Source organism: Ailuropoda melanoleuca, chromosome 5 (genome assembly GCF_002007445.2).
Source record: "Ailuropoda melanoleuca isolate Jingjing chromosome 5, ASM200744v2, whole genome shotgun sequence".
In the NCBI taxonomy this organism is placed as follows: Eukaryota; Metazoa; Chordata; class Mammalia; order Carnivora; family Ursidae; genus Ailuropoda; species Ailuropoda melanoleuca.
Genome location: NC_048222.1, coordinates 41,370,154 through 41,383,400, shown reverse-complemented (window position 1 = coordinate 41,383,400; position 13,247 = coordinate 41,370,154). Strand labels below are relative to the sequence as shown.

At 41.3% G+C, this 13,247-nt stretch overlaps 1 protein-coding gene across 4 annotated transcripts in view; it reads left to right on the top strand.

The window, feature by feature from the left end:
* The window catches only part of DIS3L (DIS3 like exosome 3'-5' exoribonuclease), a 30,235-nt gene extending 17,194 nt beyond the window's left edge, over positions 1–13,041 (top strand). For 3 of the 4 annotated variants that reach the window (XM_034660795.1, XM_034660796.1, XM_034660797.1), the window contains 11 exons: positions 1,551–1,720; positions 2,809–2,970; positions 3,847–3,894; positions 4,646–4,893; positions 5,461–5,553; positions 7,396–7,929; positions 9,659–9,813; positions 9,917–10,095; positions 11,341–11,486; positions 12,185–12,359; positions 12,447–13,041. In XM_034660795.1, the coding sequence (XP_034516686.1) occupies positions 1,551–1,720; positions 2,809–2,970; positions 3,847–3,894; positions 4,646–4,893; positions 5,461–5,553; positions 7,396–7,929; positions 9,659–9,813; positions 9,917–10,095; positions 11,341–11,486; positions 12,185–12,359; positions 12,447–12,755 (2,219 nt within the window). In that variant the 3' untranslated portion in view covers positions 12,756–13,041. The remainder of the gene's footprint in view (positions 1–1,550; positions 1,721–2,808; positions 2,971–3,846; positions 3,895–4,645; positions 4,894–5,460; positions 5,554–7,395; positions 7,930–9,658; positions 9,814–9,916; positions 10,096–11,340; positions 11,487–12,184; positions 12,360–12,446) is intronic. The other variant, XM_011218483.3, reaches the window with a different exon arrangement.
* Positions 13,042–13,247: the final 206 nt, after the last annotated feature.

The following is a 13,247-nucleotide window of genomic DNA, read 5'->3' as shown; positions in this document are numbered from 1 at the left end:
CCCCAGACCTCCCTGAGTGTTCCCCCTCTCAATAAATGGCAGGTTCGTTCTATGCTTGGTCAACCCAAGCACCCTGGGATTACCCTCCACTTTTTCTCTCACTCATCAGCAAGGCCTGGCAGCTCTGCCTTCCCGTGTGGCCTGAGGCGGCGGCTTCCGCACTCTGCGCTTCTCTCCTGATGGGGTCTTCTAGAACCCCTTGGCGTGGTTTCCCAGCCGCCTCCTCACTGGTCTCCCTACTCCCACCCTTGCTCCCAAATGGTCTTTTCTCCACACGGGAACCAGCCACAGGGGTCCTTTTAAAGGTCTTTGGGTCCTGTTGTATCTCTGCTCAAAGCTCTCCAGTGGCTGCTTCCTCTTTCTCTCAGAATAAAATCCAAAGTCTTCACCATGGCCTACAGGGTCCCACCAGCTTGGGTTGCCTTCTGTCACTGTCCTCCTGCCACCACTGTGCTCCTGCCACTTTGACCAGCTTGTCCTCTGCACTGCTGAAGAAGAGCTTCTCCAACCCTCCTCACACCAACCTCCCACACTTCAGGTCTCTGCTCGGATGGTCACTTCATTAAAAATAACTGCCATTGCTGACCCTGTGTCACTCTTGGTCACTGTACCCTATTTTGTATCTTCCTTAGCAAACATCACTCCTTCGTGTATTTACTTTGTGTTGTCTGTTTCCCACCCATATGGACACCCAGACTAGAATGTCCACTCCAGAAAATCAAGGACTTTGTCTATTCTGATACTGCGACATTCCCTGCACCTAGAACAGGGCCTCATACCTGGTAGGGGCTCAGTCAATCAGTAGTTAAAAGATAGCACTTTTAACTATTAAAGTTTCTTTTTTCTTGACCTCAGTCAGTGATGATGGAAAGTGTTGTATATCAGACTTAATGATTTGCATACGTCACTGTTTACAGTGTTGGCCCAGATAGTCTTGACTGGTGGGAAAATGCAAGAAAGACAGTGAATGAGTTAAAAAAAAAAAAAAAAAGCAAAAAAATCACTGGCTTTTCCTGACACCCTCAACCTGAGATTGATAAGGGAAGGGCAGAAGAGAAAGTGGAAAGTGGGACTAATGGATGCTAAGTGTTGTCACATGAGACCCCACAGCAGAAAGGGCAAAATGATGATATTATAAAAAAAAAAATTATCTTTCAAAAAATGAGCCATCTCAATAGTAAAATGTGAGGAAGGCGAATGTTTAAGCATCTCTCGACTTGCATGGATGTGCTTGATACAAATGGGACGTTGTGCTTCCTGTGTTTGCTTCCTCGCTGCTGAGCTAGTCAGCGTCGAGAGTTAACATGTCGAGGGCCTCAGAGGGGAGGGGGGTGGGGGAATGGGATAGACCGGTGATGGGTAGTAAGGAGGGCACGTATTGCATGGGGCACTGGGTGTTATACGCAACTAACGAATCGTCGAACCTTGCATCGGAAACCAGGGATGTACTGTATGGTGACTAACATAATATAATAAAAAATCATTAAAAAAAAATAGAGAGTTAACATCTCACCAGTTAAGGCCTTTTTTTTTGTTTTGTTTTCCTAAAGGCAGAGTGGTGGGCATCCTTCAGAAGAATTGGCGGGATTATGTGGTGACATTTCCGTCCAAAGGAGAGGTCCAGTCTCAGGGCAAAAACGCCCAGAAAATCCTAGTTACACCTTGGGATTACAGAATTCCCAAAATCCGCATTAGCACTCAGCAAGCGGAGGCACTCCAGGTAGCTGTCTTTGTACTTCTCGTCCTGTCTTTGCCAGCCTTCGAGCTCTACCAGGAAACGCGGTTAATGCCTTTGCATAAGAAGGGATACATTATTGATGGCATCTGGCATTTCGAGATCCTGTTTTTTAAAAATTCTAAATATATAGAACCATCTGTTAAGTAGTCCTTGGTTAATAAATGAAGGCCAGAGAGAAACTGTCTTAGAAAGCGCTGTGTAGGACAACCAGAGTACATACATTATCCGGCTGTCCAACAGAGAAACTTTCAATAGATATGTTTTGCCAACACTAACAAGCTTTCTTCCAGCCAGTGATCTAGAAATACGATCCCTCTGCCCTGTAGGGATGATATAGTGGTATTTCACCGAATCGATTCTCCATGAAGAAGAGAAGACATAAACAAGGAAGTTAGAAATTAACCTTTACTATGGCGAAGAGTACAGGCGTGGCCCAGTTTCCTTTCCCTGATGTTTTGCAGTTTGTAAATGAGACCTCTCGTAGCAGGATGTCCCAAGCCAATAACCGGGTCTTTGTGTCCCCTTTACATCCTTGGAGGTCTTCTGCGGGCTCTCTGAGGCCAGTTGCAACCATCGCTTTCCAAACCTGTGCTTTGCTGGAATTTGGGGGCAGTGGGGTTCCGTTCATACTGACCCCTCCTTCCCCACCCAGAGATGTCCTTAAAACTTAGAAAGTAACTTCAAAGAAAGTAGAAAGTAACTCCCACGCTGGCAACATTGAGATTTTTGTTTTGAAATGGAATTTGTGCTGTGCACAATGGGGTTTTCGTTGGTGTTGCAAATGTTAGCTAGAAGGTGTCACAGTTGGCTTTCATCAACAGACTAAAATTTGCAGCCTACTTATTTGATGTAGAGAGGTATTGCTTCCTTCCCAAGCATTGGGCCAAGCACTTACATAACCATCTGGCAATTTAGTAAAACAGCAAGAACCAAAACAAAAAGTAAAACCCACTGTTAAATCGGCCACTCTTTTCAGAGCTAGATGCTGTGTTTCTCGTTTGGTGTTTCTGATTGACCCACTTAATTCCTGGTGCTGGGCTGGTGGGGTTTTTTTTTCTCTTTTTGTGCAGGACTTCAGAGTGGTTGTACGCATCGATTCCTGGGAGTCGACCTCCGTGTATCCAAATGGACATTTTGTGCGTGTTTTAGGAAGAATCGGGGATCTGGAAGGGGAAATTGCGACCATCTTGGTGGAAAACAGTATTTCGGTTGTGCCTTTCTCCGAAGCTCAGGTCCGGTTTCCCAGAGTCCTTTGGTCTCGTGAAAGACATTCTGCCCAGTTGGTTTTTGCATTTGTTTGTTTGTTTCATCGTTAAGAAGAAAAATCCCTGTGCTGTGTAACCACTCCCAAAAGCCACAGATAATGCAAGAATCGCACTCCTCTCTATTCTGTGTGGAGCAGCCTGAAGTCAGCTTCGAGGGCATAGTTAGTTTCCCAGCGCCTTACAGCTCTCACATTTTTACATTTTCCAACTGTGCTTAAAAATGCTGTCAGGGGCTTACTGTCAGTGTACATCCATCGCCAGCTGCAAGTGTGCCTAGTTACAGACCCTACTGGGCTCCACTCCTCCCTGTCCTCATCACTCACCCAGAGGCCTGCACAGAGCCACGGGGGGCAGCTTCTAGGGTTCCATACATCTCTGACCCACGGGTCAAAAAATCATGCTCATGAAAGTTTTTGTAACCTTTGCAGAAAACACAAACTCAATAAGCATAAAACATCAGCCATTGCCATCACTTTATGATCTTTTAAAATCCTCATAAATCTTGCTTATTATTCTTGCATAACCAGATGCGTAGTGTGCCCGTGCTAGTTTCTGTTCTGTTTCTTCACTCAAACTTATTTCCATGTATTGACAGAGCTGCTGCTTCTTAGTTACGGCAAATTATTGCATATCGATGTGCTCTGCTTGGCTTAAGTCTTCCTCAATTGTTGCTCGTTGGGCTATTTCATTTTCCAGTAGTAGAGGAAATGCTACTTCAAACATTTTTATAAACATTGCTTTTTTTTTTCTTTTGAATCATTTTTCTTGGGATGTAATCCTTAAAGTAAGATTACCAAGTCAAAGGGCATAAAAAATTTAAGTGGCTTTTATTTGTATCGGCAGATTGTTCTCCAGAAAAATTGGACCAGTTTGCATTGCCATCAAGAGCGTGTGGGTGTTCTTATTTTCATTATAGTCTTTGACAGAACAGTAGCTATAATAGTAAAATATTTTAGAATATTTTACATTATTAAATTTTTATGCTTAACATTAGTTTCTGGAAATTATTTGTTGACTTGTTTGACAGCTCTTAGTGAAAATGTTAGAATAAAATAAAGCTTGGGTTAGACTTCACAGCACTAGAATTGTCTCTTCCCGTTAGCCTACTTAGCTGCAAATTGATGGCCTAAACGGGTAATAATAGAGAGAAAGTGCCCTAGATTGGTCCTGCTTAAATTATCTTTAAGGAATAGGCTTTTAGTACTTGGGACATGTTGATTTTTTTTTTTCAGGGCTTGACTTGAATTAAAAGCTGAACTACACTTAAACAAGTGGATCATTTGAAAATGGGGAAGAGGTTGTGCTCTTTATAAGCCACTGTTCATCCTTGCCCTGGCCTTCGTAACTACAGAAGCTCCCGGAAACTGGCACATTTCCTGCCAGACTGTAAGCGTCCTCAGGGACGGGAGACTGCATCTTTCCTATTGGCTCTTGACCTCTCCAGAGCCTAGCACAGTTCCTGACACACATTGGGCACCTAATAAATAATTATTGATCAAAAGAAGCAAACACAGGTTAATTGCACAAGGGAACAGGGTAATGAGTGGGATTTCTATGAGGCGCAGAGAGAATGTTCCAGAGCAGATTTTCATAGGAAGCTTGTGGTGTGAGAATTGCTGAATATCTGACTCTCGTCCTACAGATGTGTGAGATGCCAGTCAACACACCAGGAAATCCCTGGAAAGTGAGTCCTGAAGAGGAACGAGAACGGAAAGACTTGAGGGAAACCCATCTTGTGTTCAGCATTGACCCAAAAGGCTGTGAAGATGTGGACGACACGCTCTCAGTCAGAACCTTAGCTAATGGCAACTTGGAACTTGGGGTCCATATTGCAGACGTAACACACTTCGTGCCACCAAATTCTTATATCGACATTGAAGCTAGGACAAGGTAATGCCCTTTGACACCAGCAATGTGAATAAGTATTTGTGATTCTAACCTATTCCATAACTCCCTAGTCTCAGACTCTCAAAACAAAGATTTCCCAGTTTTGTGCAATTCTGCAAATCCCTTCTAGGAAAAAAAAATGGATGTCCACTTCCCCTCTCCCTTCAGAGAAATAGTTCCTTGATCAATTTACCTTTCCTTTTTTTAACAGGACCTTTCACCTACTTTCCTTCTAGATTGGGATGAGTTAAATTTTTCCAGTATGGACACTATTTTCTATAAATACTGGCTCATTACACTGTAATTTTTCTTAGACAATAAGATTCTTGTCACTTTTTCTTTCTTTTTTTATGTCCGAGGAAGAATATTCAGCCCAAGGCAGTCTCCCTTAGAAAAGCGGAAACATGGGAATAGCTTGATTACCCAGTTGGCCGCACTTGATGAGAAAGCAATGGCCTTGGGGGGTTTGCACTGAGGACTCGGCCCTTTACATCCTGCAGCCCCTGCGGTCAGCAGTCGCGCTGCTAGCTTCCGAAGGTCACGCCCCCCCCCCCCCCCCCCGCNCCACAGGGCCACCACGTACTATTTAGCAGACCGGCGCTATGACATGCTGCCCTCAGTCCTCAGCGCTGATTTGTGCTCCCTTCTGGGAGGCGTTCATAGGTGAGTTTGTTCATGATTTTTTTTTTTTTTTTAAATCACCAGGGCTTGTCTTGGCTCTTCTGTGATGCTGAGCGCTCTGCTTCTGGCTTCTTTTTTGTCTTCTTTTGAATTTGCTCTGTCCCCTGCTCCCTACCCCTGCTTTCCCCCTGTACCCTCTGCACCAGTATTTGTAGGCAGCTTTATTTCTCTAGCCTTCCCTTCCCCTCGTCCTGTCTGTCTGTCTAGCTGTGAGGCTGCTTCTCCCTCTGTTGTGGGCTTTTGAAACTCAGCTGGAATCTGGGTATAAATGCGTAGACTTTGAGGTGCCTGGGTGGCACAGCGGTTAAGCGTCTGCCTTCGGCTCAGGGTGTGATCCCGGTGTTGTGGGATCGACGCCCACGTCAGGCTCCTCTGCTATGAGCCTGCTTCTTCCTCTCCCACTCCCCCTGCTTGTGTTCCCTCTCTCGCTGGCTGTCTCTATCTCTGTCGAATAAATAAATAAAATCTTTTTTAAAAAAAGTAAATGCATGGATTTTGTGCATATTTATTCCCTGGTCAAAGCGGTTTTTCATGAGGATCATGAACTTAGGGAGTTTTTTGTTTATTTGTTGTAGTTAACATCCGTATCTATCTTTGAATACGTAAAACCATACAGTCCTAAATGTGTACGTTCCAAAAGATATTTAGTGAAAGGCTCCCCTCCTATCGCTCTCCCCCAGTTACCAACTTCTTACGTATTTTTCTAGACAGAATGCGTATACACATAAATGTGACATGTGGTCTCTCTCTTACATACAAATGGTGACATTTTTTGTATTTATGCTGTTCAGCTTATTTTTTATTTCTCATAACAATTACCTTAGAGATCATTCCATATTAATAACAGTCACTTATCTATGAAAATTTGGATTGTTTTCAGTCGTTTGCTATTAGAAACAAAACTGTACCAAATTACACGGAACAGAAGTCATTCCGCATTTTTAAAAGTACAGCATACCTGGAGGATAAATTCCTAGAAGTGGAATTTCTGTGTCAAAGGGTATATGCATTTGTGTTTGGATAGATGTAATGAAATTGCCCTCCATAAAGGTTACAGCATATTTCCACCATCAGTGTGTGAGAATGCTTGTTCCCCCAACAGCCTTGCCACACAGTATGTTGCATTTTTTTATCTTTGCCAATTTGAGATGAAAATGGTATCTTAGGTGGTTTTAATTTGCGTTTTTCCTATTATGAGTAAAGTTAAACATTTTTGTGTATGTTTAACACTCATTTATGTATGTATTCTTTTCTGTGAACTATTTCATGTTCCTTTCCCATTTTTTTTGGTTCTCCATCTCTTTGTAATTGATTTATGAGAACTCTTTACATATTAGGAAAATTAGCCCTTTGTTTTTTATATGAGTTGTAAATGTTGCATATGTTTTTAAAAAGAGTGATTTGATGGTAAAGTGGTTCTTTACTAAATGAACTTTTTGCTAATTAACGTACCATCAAGAGTGATGTGATAGTTCACTGTTACTCTATAGGATTTGAAAGGCTTTCGTCTTCTTTACTGGGGACCCCACCAGACCTGACTCTATCAGTGCTATGCTAGTCTAATCAAAATGGAGAACTGTAAGGTAGTGTTTGTAACATTATATGTGAACTCGTTTCAGATTTGCTCAGAGCTCAACAGAACCTAGTCTAACTTTGTTGTTTTAATTTTATAATTTTTGAGTTAATGGTGGAGTTTTTGATTTGAGACATCGGTCCAGAAACCTGTAGCTTTGTCGTTTCTTCTAAGTTACATTTAGGGTCTAGTTCTACTTGCTTCAAAAATGGAAGAATTGAATAATGATGTCAACGTTACTGGTTTTTTAGGTATGCCGTAAGTGTCATATGGGAATTGGATAAAACTTCCTATGAAATTAAGAAAGTGTGGTACGGCAGAACTATTATTCGATCAGCATACAAATTGTTTTATGAAGCAGCCCAGGAACTGCTGGACGGAAACTTCCACGCTGTCGATGATATTCCAGAATTCAGAGACTTGGATGAGAGGAGCAGACAAGCCAAGCTAGAGGAGTTAGTGTGGGCCATTGGAAAGTTGACTGACATAGCGCGCCACATCCGAGCTAAGCGAGACCGTTGTGGTGCCCTGGAACTGGAGGGGGTAGAGATTCGGGTTCAGCTGGATGAAAAAAAGAACATCCATGACCTCATCCCCAAGCAGCCCCTGGAGGTGCATGAGACGGTGGCTGAATGCATGATCCTGGCCAACCACTGGGTAGCCAAGAAGATCTGGGAGAGCTTCCCTCATCAGGCCTTGTTGCGCCAACACCCTCCCCCACACCAGGAGTTTTTTTCTGAACTGCGAGAATGTGCTAAAGCAAAAGGCTTCTTCATAGATACACGGTAAGTCCTCTTTTGAGGGGGCAGAGGGATGGAGAGAGTGTTGTATGCTGATTTATCTTACAGTAGTTCCTAAAATGGGACAGCCGGATCTTTGACCAAAAATAGAGAACTTCTTGGCTCTCTTCACTTACTATAATGTAGGTATAGAGATTAAAATTAAAATGAGTTTATTTCGGCATAATTTTGATCCACTACAATTTGTAATGCAGAAGTAAGGAACCTGTTACCCTTGGTTTAATTTCATAGAGCCCTAAGGCAAATACCAAGAAGTAATCCTATTTATTTCAATACTTTTAAAATGTAGTATATCTTTGAGGCGATACCCTAAAACACCACACCGATGATAAATGTATACCATCCCTTCATAGAATGAGACATCTTTATTCCCCCCTCCCGGGTAAAAGATTTCCCCTATTAAAAATGATGTACAGGGGCACCTGGCTGGCTCAGTCAGTAGAACATGTGACTCTTGATCTTGGGGTTGTGAGTTCAAGCCCCACAATGGGCTTACTTAAAAACAAAAACAAAAAAATAATAATAATAAATAAAATAACTGAAGGCTATGTTTAAAAAATAATGTATAGAGGATTTTTTTTTAATATTTTGTTTCAAGTAACAGGTGCTGCTGAAAATATCTTCTATTTATTTATCAAAATACTTTTTTTTTTTTTTGCCTCTGTCTGTGATAGTATCTTTTGTTGGTTTGTTTGGCGGGTGAGCGCTGTGTGTGTGCCAGGCTCACTGGGTAAGGGCTTTCAGATATCTGGTATCATTTGTATTTCACAGATGGGGAATCCCATCTGGAGAAGTTGAGTGACTTACTTGTAGTTTAACAGTGAGTCAGGCAGGGCAGAGTGTGGATTTGAATCCACGCATCCCATGTCTGTCACGCTGGAAAGCTCACATTAGCCCACTTCTGATGCTCTGTTCATTTTCCATCTTTCCTTCCATCCCTTTCTCTTAATGGGCTGCAGTACAGAACTGAATGATATGTTGACTTGTTAGTTTCATTTTTAATATAATTCTGTATTTCCTTTTAAAGATTATTTGAGTAGGGGCGCCTGGGTGGCATAGTGGTTAAGTGTCTGCCTTCGGCTCAGGGCATGATCCCAGCATTGTGGGATCGAGCCCCACATCAGGCTCCTCCGCTATGAGCCTGCTTCTTCCTCTCCCACTCCCCCTGCTTGTGTTCCCTCTCTCGCTGGCTGTCTCTATCTCTAATAAATAAATAAAATATTAAAAAAAAAAAGATTATTTGACTAAGTAAACAGAATATTTCCTGTCCCTTTCTCTTTAAAAAAAGGAAAATAATTTAAGTTTCTCTTAACTGTGTATCTGAGGTTTAGGTTAGTTTTGTTTTTCAAATCCTTCTGGCTCAGTAATTCTTGATTTTCAAAAAGTCCATCCTTTGACCTGTAAGGGACGTTTAATATTAAGGGTGTTAGGAATTCAGTTCGACAAAAGTATTTGACCACCTACTACGTGCTGGGCATTAACCTAACCGCATAGATATCAGTACATTGCTCTTAACTACTTCGGAAATGTTATTTAAATTGATATACTTTCCTTGTTTAAACCTTGAAAGCCATAGGTTTCTATAGTTGGAAAGAGTTGATTCTAAAATGTATCCAAAATAAAATTTCTTCAGAGTGAAAGATTGCCATCAGAGTATTGACTTGTACATTGTTAGCTGGGGACTAAATAAAGGTCTTTCTACTTTTTTTGTCAGGTCCAATAAAACATTGGCTGATTCTCTGGATAATGCGAATGACCCCAACGATCCCATCGTAAACAGGTTGCTGCGCTCCATGGCCACTCAGGCCATGTCTAATGCACTGTATTTCTCCACTGGGTCGTGTGCGGAGGAAGAGTTCCATCATTACGGTGAGTGATAGCATTTCCTTTTGTGTGGCCATAACCTTGAGCAGGTCGTTTTAAAAGTATATATATATTTTTTTTATTTCCATCTTTTGGTTTCTTTTTGAAGGCCTTGCATTAGATAAATATACTCACTTTACGTCTCCGATAAGAAGATACTCAGATATCGTAGTACACCGACTGTTAATGGCAGCCATTTCAAAAGATAAGAAAATGGAAATTAAGGACAATTTATTCAGCAACAAAGATCTTGAGGAATTATGCAGACATATCAACAACAGAAACCGAGTAAGAGGGGATTTTAAATTCTCTTATTGATCATCTCTTTTCCTAAGAGAATATCAGCTTTATTGTGTGGTGGAATGAAGTGCCATATATTCTAGCGAATTAAATTCTAGCATTATTCTACCCAATGAAATAACATAAAAATGGTAGGTTTCTTGTGTCTCTCTCCTTACATTTACAGATGTTACGAAGTCGCTTAATGTGGGTTTAGATTTAACAATAGGTTAGATGTTTTTCCCAAAAAGTAGAAATGTGAAGACCATGTGTCGTCTTACCACCCAGCGATAGCCATTATTCACTATTCCAGCAGTGCTCTTTATTTATGACAAATTTGGTACCATACCTGCTCTCTGAAATCTTTTGCACTTGACACACCTGTTACTGACACCGCACTTCAGAGTAATTACATCTTTCTTTTAGAAGCTGCTTTGTATTTTATTTCTTATTGTTAGCTAGTGACTACAATACTGTACAGTGTAGAATGAGAGCATTTTCTTGGTGATACAGAAAAATTGGAAACTACCTAAATGTTTAATATAATTTTTGTATCCTGTATTCTAGTTCACTGCTATGCAGTATTGTAGTCACTAGCCATGTGAGCTATTTAAATTCTTAAAAATTAAAAATTCCGTTCCTCAGTTGCACTGGCCACATTTCATGTTTAGTAGACATATGTGGCTAGTGGCTGCCTTTGGGGCAACACAGATGTATGGAACATTTCCATCATTGCAGAAAGTTCTGTTGGGCAGTGCTGTCCAGTTTACACCCATCCTTGTATATACACTTTTACAGACTTCTCAGATTGTTGCCTGTATATATTCCTGGTGATAATGAATTGCTGACTCAGGAGGTGTGTACAAACAAAGCTTTGATACCTGTTACCAACTTGCCCTCCAGGATGGCAGTACTGATTTATACTTGCACCTGCAGGATTGTGCTAGGACAGACTTCATGAAAAGAAAGGCGAGGCATAGCTGTGGATACTTTCCTCTACCTGAATGAACTGTGAACAGATTCTAAATAATGAACAGGTTGTTTTCTTAAAAAATTAATTTCCTAAAAGACATTTTTGAGGGAATGATCACTGGATGGTTAGGTTCCCACGAAACTGATTTCATTCATAGTAGAGAAGAATACTTTTCCAGAGCCCAGCCTATTTGAAAACATTGTTTCTGCGGGAGTATGACTTCTGGGTTGCCCCCGGGAACGTGAGCCTGCTGTAGCTGCTTCGGGTTGTGCTTCTTCCAGGCAGCCCAGCATTCTCAGAAGCAATCCACTGAGCTCTTCCAGTGCATGTATTTTAAAGACAAAGACCCAGAGAATGAGGAGCGTTGCATATCTGATGGAGTTATATATTCAATTAGAACAAATGGCGTGCTTGTGTTTATACCAAGGTATGTCACATCTAACGTAACTGTTGTTAAGAAATCATAGTTACTAGGGGCGCCTGGGTGGCTCAGTCGGTTAAGTGTTTGCCTTCGGCTCAGATCACAATCTCAGGGTCCTGGGATCGAGCCCCGAGTTGGGCTTTCTGCTTAGCAGGGTGTCTCTCTGTCCCTGTCCCTCTCCCCCTCCCCCTGCTGTACTCCTGCTCTCTCAAATAAATAAAATCTTAAAAAAAAAAAAAAAAAGAAATTATAGTTAAACTAAGTGTACAGCACAAATAGTATGTTAGATATAACTTGTTAAAATATAAGTATTTGTAAATAGCGATGTACATAATGTAATAGAATAATACACTCTGTAAGTATAAAAGGAGGGGTGCCTGGATGGCTCAGTCAGTTAAGCATCTGACTCTTCATCTCAGCTCAGGTTGTGATCTTAGGATCATGAGTTCAAGCCCCATGCTGGGCTCCTACTTAAAAAAAAAAAGTATAAAAGATTAGTGTCTAGTACATCTGTATTAGCGTTAAGATAGGATTTTACTTCCTTGTTTAGCAAGGTATTTTTCCATCTGCTCAGTGAAATATTTGGAGGTAAATGAGAGGAAAAGTTGTTTTTAATCTAGAATAAAAACTAGCATTCTAGATTGTGTAAGATTTGTACACTAAGAATACATTATCTCTGGATTTTTATTCTGGCAATGATTCAGGTTTGGGATTAAAGGTGCTGCTTATCTGAGAAATAAAGATGGCTTGGTGATCTCATGCGGCTCAGACAGCCGTTCAGAATGGAAACCAGGATCCCTTCACCGATTTCAAGACCGAATCACCTCTACCACCACAGGAGGAGAATCTGTTACGTTCCATTTGTTTGACCATGTGACAGTAAGTCCGTATTTACATTAAGCGTTGATTTCAACATCAAGTATGAAGAGTGTGATTTGGTAACATGCATTTTCTCCCCTGTGATAGGTGAGGATATCCGTACAGGCCTCCCGTTGCCATTCTGATACAATCAGGCTTGAAATAATAAGCAACAAACCGTACCTGAGACCAGATACAGAACTTCTTCATCAGAGCTCCCTTTTGTTAAAGAGTGATTTAGTGAAAGAAGTAACTAGAACTGTGGAGGAAGCTCAGCTTGCCCAAGAAGTCAAAGTAAACGTCATTCAGGAAGATTATCAAAAATATTGCCAAACAAAGGGAAGAAGCCTGTACACACTCCTAGAAGAGATAAGGGACCTAGCTCTCCTGGATGTTTCCAACAGTTACGAAATGTGAAATACTCTTTTTACTTCATTAAAAGAGCTGTTTTGTGGATGCTTTCAACCTTCTTTTTAACATTAACATCTAATGTTCCATGTCACCTAATGTTCTAGTCGATTGGGATTCAGTAGATAGTTCACCGATGCGCAAAACGTTTTCTCATCATTAATTAAAGCTGCATTAAAGAGCAGTTAGGTCCCTGTGGAAGCTGATTTTTCAGAAGTGGATAGATCTTGAATGGTGACTCTGCAAGTCAGATTGCCAGTCTCTTTTCAATAAATCCAGAATTGATTTTTGATTAGCATGTCTCAAATCCATTCTTTCAAAATAAGTTCTGTTTCTTCTAGTAACTGCTGCTGTGGGCCATTTGGGTCCTAGCCCCCTCTGACAGCTTAACTTTTCAGTTGCCTTCAGGTAAGACTTAGTTCTGTCCGCCTACCTACTTTAAAACTCCCATCTCACGTGTGACTCAAACCTCCCCTGCTGTCCCCACACCAGCTGGGGATA